We start from the raw sequence: 10,696 nt of genomic DNA, 5'->3' as shown, positions 1-10,696 counted from the left end.
TCCCGCCCCGCGCCGGCAAGATGGCGGCGGCGCGGCGCCGGTAGCGGCGGCTATGGAGGGGGAGGGCGGCTCGCTGGGCCCCGGCGAGCGCTGGGCGCCGGTGGGCGCCGTGTCGGCGGAAGAAGACGAGGAAGAGGAGGACGAAGAGGCGGCGGCCGCGGGGGGCGAGTCGCCGCAGTCGGTGCCGCAGCTGCGGGCCGAGCGGCGCCGGCTGCACGGAGCGCTGCTGGCCCTCGCCTCGCACTTCGCTCAGGTGCAGTTCCGGCTGCGGCAGGTGGCCCGGGCCGGCCCGGCCGAGCAGCAGCGCCTGCTCCGCGACCTCGAGGACTTCGCCTTCCGCGGCTGCCCCGCGCCGCTTCCCCATGGTCTCGGCGCAGCCCCGGTGAGTGAGTGAGTGCCCGCGGCAGGGCAGAGGGGGGCCTTTGCCGGGCAGAGCCCCGGGGTCGGTGTGTGGGCCTGACCGCGGCTGAAGCCTGTTAGCGGCGGCTGCGATCCTGCTCGCGCTGCTCGGGTTCGAGCTCAGTACCAGACGTGCACAGGCCCCTGGTGACTCGGAGCCAGCTCGAAGGGATGTGCCCTAGAGCCCTGAGTGGTGTGTCACCGCTCCACGCCCTGGTACAGCACAGGTGACTCAGAGGATCTGTGATATGTACGTTATTTGGCTCCTTTCTCTCTGGATCCTGGCCTTGTGGGACAGGACGTGGGTGCAAGAGGTCTGGAGAGGTGCTTCTGCTCCCTTATCAGAGGAGGTGATGTAGCTGGCACCTCTGCTTGGTGCTCAAACACATTTCTGTCTCAGACTGGTTTGCAGTGCTCACTAATGAAGTACATGAGCTGCAGGAAACACTCCTCATGTCATAATCCTGTTCTCTGGGGCTTGGATATGACAGTAAGTCTTCCATTTTATTTATTGATTTTTTTTTTAGGGTGAGCGAGAGAAGCAGGAGCAAATTGAGGTCCAGAAGGAGAAGCAGAGAGAGCTGATCCTGCAGCTCAAGACACAGCTGGATGACCTAGAGACCTTTGCTTACCAAGAGGGCAGCTATGATTCTCTGCCACAGTCTGTGGTTATGGAAAGACAACGGGTAAGGCTCACAAATCCTCCTGCTGTATTTCCTAGCCCTTGTGAGCATCTTACAGACTCACTCATCAATCTGCATTTCTCACCAGCAGCTGTAATAGAATGTCAGGAGTTTGTCTACATGTGTGAACCTGTCCCGTGTCTTTTGCAATTATTTCTGTGCAGCAAAGGTATCCTGTTTTTGAGGGAATCTCTGGGAAAGGAGCATTTGAAGCTCCTGGGCAGCAGTGCCACATGGTGGAATTGTGCTACTCACTTGTGTTTTGCAGATGATTATAAATGAGTTGATAAAGAAACTGGACATGGACTTGAGTGAAGATATTGCAACACTCTCTCCAGAGGAACTGCGACAGCGGGTGGATGCTGCCATAGCACAGATTGTAAATCCAGCCAGGGTGAAGGAGCAGCTGGTGGAACAACTGAAGACCCAGATAAGGGACCTCGAAATGTTCATCAACTTCATTCAGGGTCAGTGATGAGTTTTTGAATGAGCAAACTGAATTGCTTTGTAATTCCTTGACATAGTCATGGGGAGAGAGGTCACAGCTGTCGGGAGATGCAGGAACAGCTTCTGGGTGACAGGAAAGTACAAATCTTTCTAAACTGATGATGAGGAAAAGTATCGATAGAGTGACAAAAGAGGTCCAGAGGGGTCGGAGGAATGTTGATCTTAATATTTGGGATATGCAGCTGAAATTCACAAATGGGAAATAATGATGGGAAATCTTTTTTTGTAGATGAAGTTGGAAGCTCTGGCAAGGCAGAAGATGGACACTGTGACTGTGGAGGCTCTTACAAGCCCAGCACCCGGCCTTCTGGGAACAGAGGTGGGCACTGCTGGGCTCGGTGCTGCTGGCAAAGCTCCAGTTCCTCCCTGGAGCTTTCACAAGCATGAACCAGTCATTCTCTGCTTTTTCCTGGCAGCTGGTCTTTGTGCTTCTGCATTCCCTCTGCTGAAGGCCTGCGTCCTGTTCCTTTACCCTCCTTGCATGGGATCCTCAGAGCAGTCACAGAGCCTGAGCATGTGGCACAGAGGGTGGGCTTGGTCCTCAGTGGGGGTCAGGAAGAGACTGCTGATACTTGGTGCAAAACACACTGTAATTAATTCATGCTCGTCAGGATCTGAGATCTGTGAGCAGGTACAGTGAGCCAGGGGGATCCAGTGTTCTTTAGAGTTTGAGACCTCCCTACTTATCCCGTGAACCTGCTGGAAATACAATAATGTAGCATGAGGCATCTGCTGCTGGTCAGAATGTTAGTCTGAAGGAATTTTCAGATATTTGCACTCCCTTTGTGTGTATGAACAAGCAGAGTTGTTGACTCCCGAATGAGAGAATGTTTTTCTCTTTTCTAACCTGGTCAGTGAACCCAGAAGATGCCAGAAGGATGCAAGAAACGGGCCTGCAGCTCATGCGCCGCGTGCTGGCCGTGCTGCAGATCTTTGCTGTCAGCCAGTTTGGCTGTGCCACGGGTCAGATCCCTCGCACCCTCTGGCAGAAGGACCAAGACAACCAGGACTTCTCCCCCTTAATAGAGAAACTGGAGTTGTCAGTGGAGCGGGTGAGGCAGCTTGCCCTGAAACACCAGCAGGCAGAGCATGTTATCTGCTCCTCTGAGCTGCAGGATGTTCCCCTTGGAGGCAGAGATGAGCTGACTCTGGCTGTGCGCAGGGAGCTGACGGTCGCTCTGCGGGACCTGATGGCTCACGGGCTCTACGCCTCTTCCCCAGGCATGAGCCTGGTGCTAGCCCCCATCGCATGCTTGATTCCCGCGTTCACGCCCTCGCCGCGGACCATGCACCCCTGGGAACTCTTTGTCAAGTATTACAACGCTAAGAATGGACAAGCCTTCGTGGAATCCCCAGCTCGCAAGCTCTCCCAGTCCTTCGCCTTGCCTGTGACAGGAGCAATGGTGGCTACCCCCAAGCAGAGCCTGCTGACAGCCATCCACACGGTGCTCACAGAGCACAGCCCCTTCAAGCGCAGCGCAGACTCGGAGCTGAAGGCACTGGTGTGCATGGCACTGAACGAGCAGCGCCTGGTCTCATGGCTCAACCTCATCTGCAAGTCTGGAGCTTTAGTTCAGTCTCACTACCAGCCCTGGAGCTACATGGCCAACACAGGCTTTGAAAGTGCGCTCACCCTCCTCAGCCGCCTGAGCAACTTGAAGTTCAACCTCCCGGTTGACTTGGCTGTTCGGCAGCTGAAAAACATCAAAGATGCTTTTTGATGTGTTTTTATTGTAGATCATCCCTTTTCCACTAGTAGGCAGCTGTTGGGCTCAAGAAGCCTGGCTTTTGTAAGACCCAAGTTTGTCTCTTTGGTATTTGCTTTTAGGGAAATCTTAGGGTGTCATGATGCTGGCAGTGTGTTGTCCGATGCTGCCCCTGCACAGCAGCTGGAGGCTGCGGGTTGGGCAGCACCTTGCTCTGCCCCCTCCCTGCTCCTCTTGGGCCAAACTGCCTTGTCCAGCAGCCAGTGACTGTTGGGGGTTGGGGGGCAGAGGCCTGGCCACGGGACCTGCAGGTGGGGGAAGACCCTTGGGATGTGCAGCTGAGCTCCTTTGTGGTTATTTCTGCCAGTGTCTGCTCTACACCATGTGCACATGCAATCCCTCATGGAGGAGGGAGCTGGCAGGTGTTGAGGCACATTGCAGGTTCCCGGTCACATGGGACTTGACCTCTCCCGGGAGAAGACGGGGCAGATCCAGAGGTGCCAGGGGGCTCCTCCAGCGGCTCCGCAGTCTGTGTCTCTTGGGCTGCCGGGGCGCTTTGTCCAACGGCCCCAGCTCCTTGTTCCAGGCTTTCGTGCGGCGGTCAGTGCAGGCCGGTGTCCCGCGGGGTGTATTAAATACCTGTAGTACATGTGGGCCGAGACTGCCGCCGTGCCGTGTGCTCTGTCCGTTACCGGGGCTGTGACGCCGTGCCCGCCGTGCCCGGGGAGGGCGGGGGAGGGCGAACACCCGGCACCACCGTGCCCGAGGGGGGCGGACACCCGGCAGCGCCGTGCCCGGGGAGGGCGGAGGGGGGCGGACACCCGGCACCATCGTGCCCGGGGAGGGCGGAGGGGGGCGGACACCCGGCACCATCGTACCCGGGGAGGGCGGGTGAGGCGGACACCCGGCAGCGCCGTGCCCGAGCGGGGCGGACACCCGGCAGCGCCGTGCCCGGGGAGGGCGGAGGGGGGCGGACACCCGGCAGCGCCGCACGGTGCCGGCCGCGGCTCCCGGTGACGCGGCGGAAGTGACGCAGCGCCGCTCAGCGGAAGGCCGGGGCGCGGCGTTCCATTTCTCTTCCGGCCTGGGCGCCATCGCAGCGGAGCCTCGGTGAGTGCGGGCGGGCGCGGGATCGGGATCCGCCGCCATCCGCGGAGGTGGCGGCCGGGGCGCGGCTCGGGCCCGCTCTGACCGCCGGCTGCTGCCTCCGCAGAGATGGGGAAGTTCATGAAACCGGGGAAGGTGGTGCTGGTGCTGGCCGGGCGCTACTCGGGGCGCAAGGCCGTCATCGTGAAGGTGAGCGTGGCGCTGAGCCGGCGGGGCCGCGCCGTGCTGCCGGGGCGAGCGGGAGCCCGGGGGGCAGCGCGGGAGCGGTTCCTGCGGGGCCCGCGCGGCCGCGGCTCCTCGGTGCCATCGCCGCCGCGGCCTGTTTATTTCAGAACATCGACGATGGCACCTCGGACCGGCCGTACAGCCACGCCTTGGTGGCCGGCATCGACCGCTACCCGCGTAAGGTGACTGCTGCCATGGGCAAGAAAAAGATCGCAAAAAGGTCCAAGATCAAGTCCTTTGTGAAGGTTTACAACTACAACCACCTGATGCCCACCCGGTGAGTGCAGCCCCAGGAGTGCTGCTGCCGGCAGGGCCGGAGGAGTCTTGGCTGCTTTCGTGTTTCTTGTGTTCTGTACTGAACACCGGGAGTCACCAAGGCTGTTAATGCCGTGGCTGGTGAATATGAGGCTCAGGCTCTGCAAAAACAGGGAGCTGGGGGTCTGAGGCTGAGTGAAAATATTAATGAACTTTTGGAATGAGGTAGCTGGCTCTTATTTCAGCCGCACTAATCTCTTTGCTCAGGGGGTGTCAGCAGATGAGCAATTTGAGACAGCTGTGAGGGTCTGGAGCTGGCAGAGCCATTCCTTACTGTGCCTCAGAGCTCCTAGAGCGGCTCCCATGCACCACGTTGAACAGAGCTGCATATCCCTCACAAAGTGTGTGGCTGTTTCCTTTATGGGCTGAACTGAGACTGCTGTAGTGCTTTGGTGATTCCTGAACTGAGGAGACTTCGAGCTGTAGCTCCTTGACTGGACACTAGAATGAATGTTTGACTGCCAGGAGCTCAGCTTGATTTTCAGCCCTGTGCTGGGTACCATGCCCCTTTTGCACCATTCTGCTCTTTCCCAGGTATTCTGTGGATATTCCCCTGGACAAAACAGTGGTCAATAAGGATGTGTTCAGGGATCCTGCTCTGAAACGCAAAGCAAGACGTGAAGCCAAGGTGAAATTTGAGGAAAGGTGAGTTGGGAGCTCGTCTCTTCAGTGGTGTTGGTTCTCATCCCCAGGGTGAGGACTTGGTGGGGCTGTGCCACAGCCTGTGAGTCTCCCAAGTTGGCACTTCTGCCCCAGCTTCCCTGCACGCATGTTTGTTGTTTTCTTTTCACCTGTGCACGTGTGCAGCAGCATCGTATGTGTAGCACTGTGTGTGTGCAGCATCGTGCCAGCATGTGCAGGGCCTTTCAGGTGCCAGAGGATGATCTGACAGCATGCTGCCAGTTCATCCTCTCTTATCACTGGGCTGGGTGGCCAGGGCAGTGCTGACACTTTGTGTGGGGGTGCTTGGGTTACTTTCTTTAGGGTTTTCTGTTCAGAAGCTCCTTCAGAGGAAGGAGCTGTGTGGCCTCAGTGGGATACGCAGTGCCTTGGGCAGCCCCTGAGCTGTTCTCCGAGGGCATCTCCCAGTGACTGCCCTCCACACGAGGTATCCAGCAGGATGGCTGTGTCCTGTGCTTGTGCCTGTTGGGGTGGAAACTGCCACAGTGCAGGTGTCTTTCATGAGAAATCTGGAACCTAGCACTTGCTTCCCTTGGAATTTCAGTATTTAAAGTGGGTTTAGTTGTAGCCTAGGCCAAAGAGACCAGGTGGATTGCCTCTGGGTGAGCTGGGTTCTGCATTCTGTGTGTCTGGGACAACTCAGGTACAGGTTTGGTGCTGTTACCTGCTAGTACAGATCCTTCTCTAACCTGTGTGTTCTCTTTCAGGTACAAAACCGGCAAGAACAAGTGGTTCTTCCAGAAGCTGCGATTCTAAGGGTGTAACAAAGTTGCATCAATAAATGTTTATTAAAAACCATGTTTTTTTGTTATTTAACACACAAGCAGTGGGCTTTGTGTTGTGGTCATGCTTGCTCTGTGTCTCTAAGAGCTGGGAAAGCCATTGCAGTCTAGGTGAGCGTCAGCATGTTTGTGGAGCCTTGTGCAGCCCGAGCCGTGAGTGCAGGTGTCACCTCTGGGACTGCTCCGTGTGGGGCCAGGGTTGTGCTTCCCTTCTGCAGCTGCGGGCTGGTTGATGTTCCTGCCACAGTGGAAATCTCTCATTCCCAAAACTGCAGTGATCCCTGTGAGAAAAAGAGTGAGAGAGGGAAGGCAAATTCCAGGTGTCTGCTGAGTGTGCAGTGAATTGTGTGGTGACTGATCTGTGGGTGTTGGGTTTTAGGTTCCCGAACGGGGCAGTGCTGGCTGCTAGCTACCTGTGGAGCAGGGGCTGGGTCGGGTTGTAAATCCAAGAGTGGGGCAGGAAGAGGTTATTTCTTAGCTGACCACGTTCGTGGCAGGGCGAGTTGGGTGGGGGGAGGATGGGGGTGATGGGTTCGGGCGGGGCTGGGCGGGCCCGGCCTTTCACGGTCCCCGGGCCGCGGCCGGGGCTGTGCTCGGGGGAGGGCGGGGCGGAGCGAGGCGGCGAAAGCGAAAGCGAAAGGCGGGAGCAGGCGCGGCGTCCCCGGCAGCAGCACCGGGCAGGGGGAGCGGTCCCGGCGGGCAGGACAGGGCAGGGCTCCCCGCGGGACCGGGGCTCCGGTCCGTGCTGCCGCCAGCGCTGCGGGGATGGATTCAGAGGAGGTGAGGAAGGACTGAGCCGCGGGAGCCTGCGGGCTGGGGGCCGGCGCGGCGCGGCTGAGACCCCTCCTGTCTTTAGGACTCCTTCGTCCGGCTGCTCCCCGAGGAGAGCCCCGAGCATCTCCGGTGGGAGATGGAGCGGTGTAAGGTGGGTCCAGCTGCGTCCGAGAGAGAGAGGCTTGGTCGGCCGGATCCCGACTGCCCGGGATCCGCCCGGCCGGCCCTGGGCAGGAGCTCGAGTGTGTTTTCTTGGACTACGAGTCAGAGGAGGCAGAGAAGAGTAATTCCACGGAGAAAAGAGCCTGTTCTGGGGTCCAGGCTCATTCCCAAAGGCACAGCCTGTGCCAGGGCTGGGTGGCTGGTGGGGTCATACAATGTCATCAGGGTCTTGCTGTCTGATGATGCTTCTCACAGGAGCTCAGTATTCTGGGGCAAGACCATGCAAACCTACAAATGGCCAACGAAGCTGCAGAGCAAGGGACACGACAGCTGAAGGAAGAAGGAGAACTTCTTCATAAAATTCTTGAGCAACAGCTGTCTTTAAACGGAGATCAAGAGAGAGCCCACCAGGTCGGTGTTCAGTGGATGTGTCTTAGGCTTGGAAGGGTGGCAGGGGGTGCAGGGGCTGTATCACTGCTCTGAGATCACTTGCTTGGGATCCAGTGGAGTTTTCATGGGAAACATAAGGTCTGTGCCGAAGCGAAGGGAGGGCTGTCCTCAAAGGAGAGGAGCCAGGGCAGGGCTGCAGGCAGTCAAGAGCAGGAGAATGGGTTGGAGCTGTGTGCCCAAGAACAGTGCTGTGCTCCGAACAGTTGTGTACTGCAGCCCCTTGTGTCCTGGTGTTCCCTACTGCCCACTCTTTCCTTCCTTCCTTCCTTCCAGATTTTTGCGGCAAAGGAGGAGAACAACAGACTGAAGCAGGAGAAGCAGGTCCTGAAAAATAAACTGGAAGAACTGAAGAAGAGAGTCCTCTGGAATGATCCTGTGATGGTAACAGAGTGTGTGTGGGCACTTGGGTCTGCTGGCAAGGGCACAAGCCTGGCTGGAGAGGCTGCAGGTGAATGCAGCTGGGCACTGTGTGATGACTGGAACAGCTCCTGTTAGCAGGCAGCTCCTCTGCCAGGGCCAGGAGCTCCGGTCATGGCTTTGGGATTCCAGGCACTGCCAGACCCTAGGAGAGACTCTGTTGATGTTCTCCAGCCATGAGTTTATTTCTAGTGTGTGGATTGGCAGGGACATGCCCTGTGCAGGATCCAGTTTCCTCCAGGTGCTGTCTGTATTTAAACCTAGATGCTGTCTGCCTTGCCAGAAAAGAAAATGATCTTTAAGGGACTCACAGTAAACAAGGAGGACATGAATAAGCTGATGCTCACCCCACTGATCCACTACCCTATGCCAGGGGGCTCAGCTCTCATCACCTTTGAGGAGGCAAAGGGTAAGTGTGAGAAGAGCACGGCTCCGGCCAGGTCCTGCTTGACCATTTTGGGGCCTGCCCTGTGTCCCCTCCCTGTGCCAGAGTTTGGCACTGTCCCTCTCCCTGCCTTGTGTGGGGCTGTGCCCCCTCCCCGAAGCGTTTGCTGTGCCGTGTCCTGTCCTGTAGAGCGCTGGGAGCGGGCAGTGACTCCCCTGTGTTGGGGGCTCTCCCTGCTCGCAGTGGCCCAGAGGATCATAGAGATGAGGGAGCACATGGTGGAGCTGAGCTGTGGGGAGGAACTGGAGGAGCTGGACCGGTGCAGAGTGCGAGTGCAGGCAGTGCCCGTGGAGATCCTGCTGCCGTCTGCCCTGGAGGTAGGGCCCGCAGCTCACCTGCTCCCCATGCCATGGAGCTGCCCTGGGCATGCTGCATCCCCTGTCTGAGCCTGCCTCGGCCAGGGCACTGCTACCAACCCCACTCAGCACTGCTCCCCGGAGCTCTGGGGTCAGTCCTGCCCTGGCACTGACTGGCCAGTGCCACCCACAGGTCAGGCTGACTCAGAGCAGCAGGAGCATCCTTGTGTCTGACTTGCCCAGCCTGGGCATCTGCAAGGAGGCACTGCTGGACAAGCTGGAGCTCTTCTTCAGCAAGGCAAAGAATGGGGGCAGCGAGGTGGAGAGCAGGGAGTTCCTGGATGACTCTGGCCAGGTGGTGCTGACCTTCACACAGGATGGAGGTGCGTGGGGTGTGCTGAGCTTGGGTGGTTGGCAAGGATGGAGCAGCCCAGCTTGCTCTAGGGGGGAAACTCCTGAGAGCAGATGAAGCTGTGTGTGGGGAACAGGGAAGGTAGAGTGAGCCCCAGGCTGTCCTGCCTCCCCCAAGACTGTGCTGGTGCCAGTGAGCTGAGCAATGAGCTGGGCAGCATCAGTCTTGGTGCCTATGCCAGGGACATAACATTGCCTGGAGCTTACCTGGGACCTGGACAGCTCAGGGCTTTCCTCTCCATATGCAGTGGCAGAGCCGCTAATTGAAAAAGGACATATCCAAGTGCTTATTGGGAAAGGGAAATACAAAGTCAAAATATCACCATGCATGAGTGGAGACATCGCTAACCTGCAGGTAAGGGCATGACCCCTGTGCAAGCAGCACCTGCCAGCCTGGGCTGAGGCAGCACAGGTGGGGGGGCTCCTGAAGCCCCTCTCCCTGCACTGCTCTGCAGCTCACCCCCTGCTCTGCCCAGCTCCAGCCCTCTCGCTGCCCCAGGACTGTCCTGCTTTTGGGCATCCCCGACGTGCTGAGTGAGGAGCCCATGAGAGACGCCCTGGAGATCCACTTCCAGAAGGCCAGCCGCGGCGGCGGAGAGGTGGATGCCCTTGCCTATGTCCCAGCAGGGCGGACAGGGGTGGCCGTGTTCGTGGAGGACAGGGGCTAGTCCTGGCCAGCTCCAGGCTAGTCCTGGCCGGCCCCGTCAGCCCGAGGCTGAGGAGCTCCGTTGGCCGGCGGGCACGGGGGAAATTAAAGCGTCTGTTGGGAGCACCGTGTCTGTCGTGTTGGGGTCGGGCTGGGCCGGGTCGGGCCGGGCGCTGCCTGCGGCAGCCTGAGGGAGGCTGGGCCCTTCCCCGGCCGCGCTCTGTGGGGCCGGGCCGCGCCTTCCCGCGGGGCCCAGGGCGGGGCGGCTCCGCTTTCGCTTTCATTTCCCCGCGGCGGCGGGGCCGGGGCGGAGGCCGGAGAGGAGCCGGGGGCCGAGCAGGGGCTGCAGAGCCGGGGTGGCACCGGGCGGGCGAGGGCCCGGTGTGGCGAGGCGGGGCAGCCGCCGCCGGGGCTCCCGGGAGGCCGTGCCGGTGTGGCGGGGCCCGGGCAGCCGCCGCCGCGGGCATGGCGGGCCGCACGGTGCGGGTGCGGGGCTTCCCCGCCGAGCTGCCTCCCGACAGGGTGGCCGACAAGCTGACCATTCACTTCCTGCGCTCCCGCAACGGTGGCGGGGACATCGCCGACGTCCGGGTGCTGCCCGGGTCCCCGCCCTGCGCCCTCATCATCTTCGAGGCACCAGAAGGTAACGCCCGCGGGACCCTCGGGGGCCCGGCCTGTCCCGCCATCCCC

At 59.5% G+C, this 10,696-nt stretch overlaps 4 protein-coding genes across 5 annotated transcripts in view; all 4 read left to right on the top strand.

The window, feature by feature from the left end:
• The first annotated feature begins 6 nt into the window (after positions 1–6).
• RUNDC1 (RUN domain containing 1) lies at positions 7–3,956 on the top strand. The gene is made up of 5 exons (XM_042027814.1): positions 7–382; positions 927–1,085; positions 1,351–1,549; positions 1,819–1,908; positions 2,445–3,956. The coding sequence occupies exons 1-5, from the start codon at positions 53–55 to the stop codon at positions 3,308–3,310; spliced, it is 1,644 nt and encodes a 547-aa protein (XP_041883748.1). The 5' UTR covers positions 7–52; the 3' UTR covers positions 3,311–3,956.
• Positions 3,957–4,313: 357 nt separating this feature from the next.
• RPL27 (ribosomal protein L27) lies at positions 4,314–6,421 on the top strand. 2 transcript variants are annotated; one of them, XM_042027815.1, is made up of 5 exons: positions 4,314–4,405; positions 4,509–4,591; positions 4,735–4,904; positions 5,477–5,587; positions 6,331–6,421. In XM_042027815.1, the coding sequence occupies exons 2-5, from the start codon at positions 4,511–4,513 to the stop codon at positions 6,377–6,379; spliced, it is 411 nt and encodes a 136-aa protein (XP_041883749.1). In that variant the 5' UTR covers positions 4,314–4,405; positions 4,509–4,510; the 3' UTR covers positions 6,380–6,421. The 2 variants fall into 2 exon arrangements, with proteins under 2 accessions (XP_041883749.1, XP_041883750.1); XM_042027816.1 differs by lacking the exon at positions 4,314–4,405 and having other exon boundaries at positions 4,508–4,591.
• Positions 6,422–7,023: 602 nt separating this feature from the next.
• Positions 7,024–10,129, top strand: IFI35 (interferon induced protein 35). The gene is made up of 9 exons (XM_042027813.1): positions 7,024–7,185; positions 7,262–7,330; positions 7,597–7,752; positions 8,065–8,172; positions 8,473–8,617; positions 8,837–8,970; positions 9,143–9,332; positions 9,609–9,715; positions 9,837–10,129. Exons 1-9 carry the CDS (start codon positions 7,171–7,173, stop codon positions 10,026–10,028), a joined length of 1,116 nt encoding a protein of 371 aa, XP_041883747.1. The 5' UTR covers positions 7,024–7,170; the 3' UTR covers positions 10,029–10,129.
• A 281-nt stretch (positions 10,130–10,410) lies between these two features.
• LOC121664490 overlaps positions 10,411–10,696 on the top strand; it is a 6,247-nt gene continuing 5,961 nt past the window's right edge. The window contains exon 1 of the mRNA XM_042027811.1: positions 10,411–10,649. Within this exon, the coding sequence (XP_041883745.1) occupies positions 10,472–10,649 (178 nt within the window). The 5' untranslated portion in view covers positions 10,411–10,471. The remainder of the gene's footprint in view (positions 10,650–10,696) is intronic.

The sequence above is a fragment of the Corvus kubaryi genome, unplaced genomic scaffold, assembly GCF_017639235.1.
Source record: "Corvus kubaryi isolate FWS band 111438036 unplaced genomic scaffold, C.kubaryi_AGA036_p1.0 37301, whole genome shotgun sequence".
NCBI classification, from domain to species: Eukaryota; Metazoa; Chordata; class Aves; order Passeriformes; family Corvidae; genus Corvus; species Corvus kubaryi.
The sequence above is the reverse complement of the archived record's forward strand: the minus strand, read 5'-3'. Positions and strand labels throughout refer to the sequence as shown.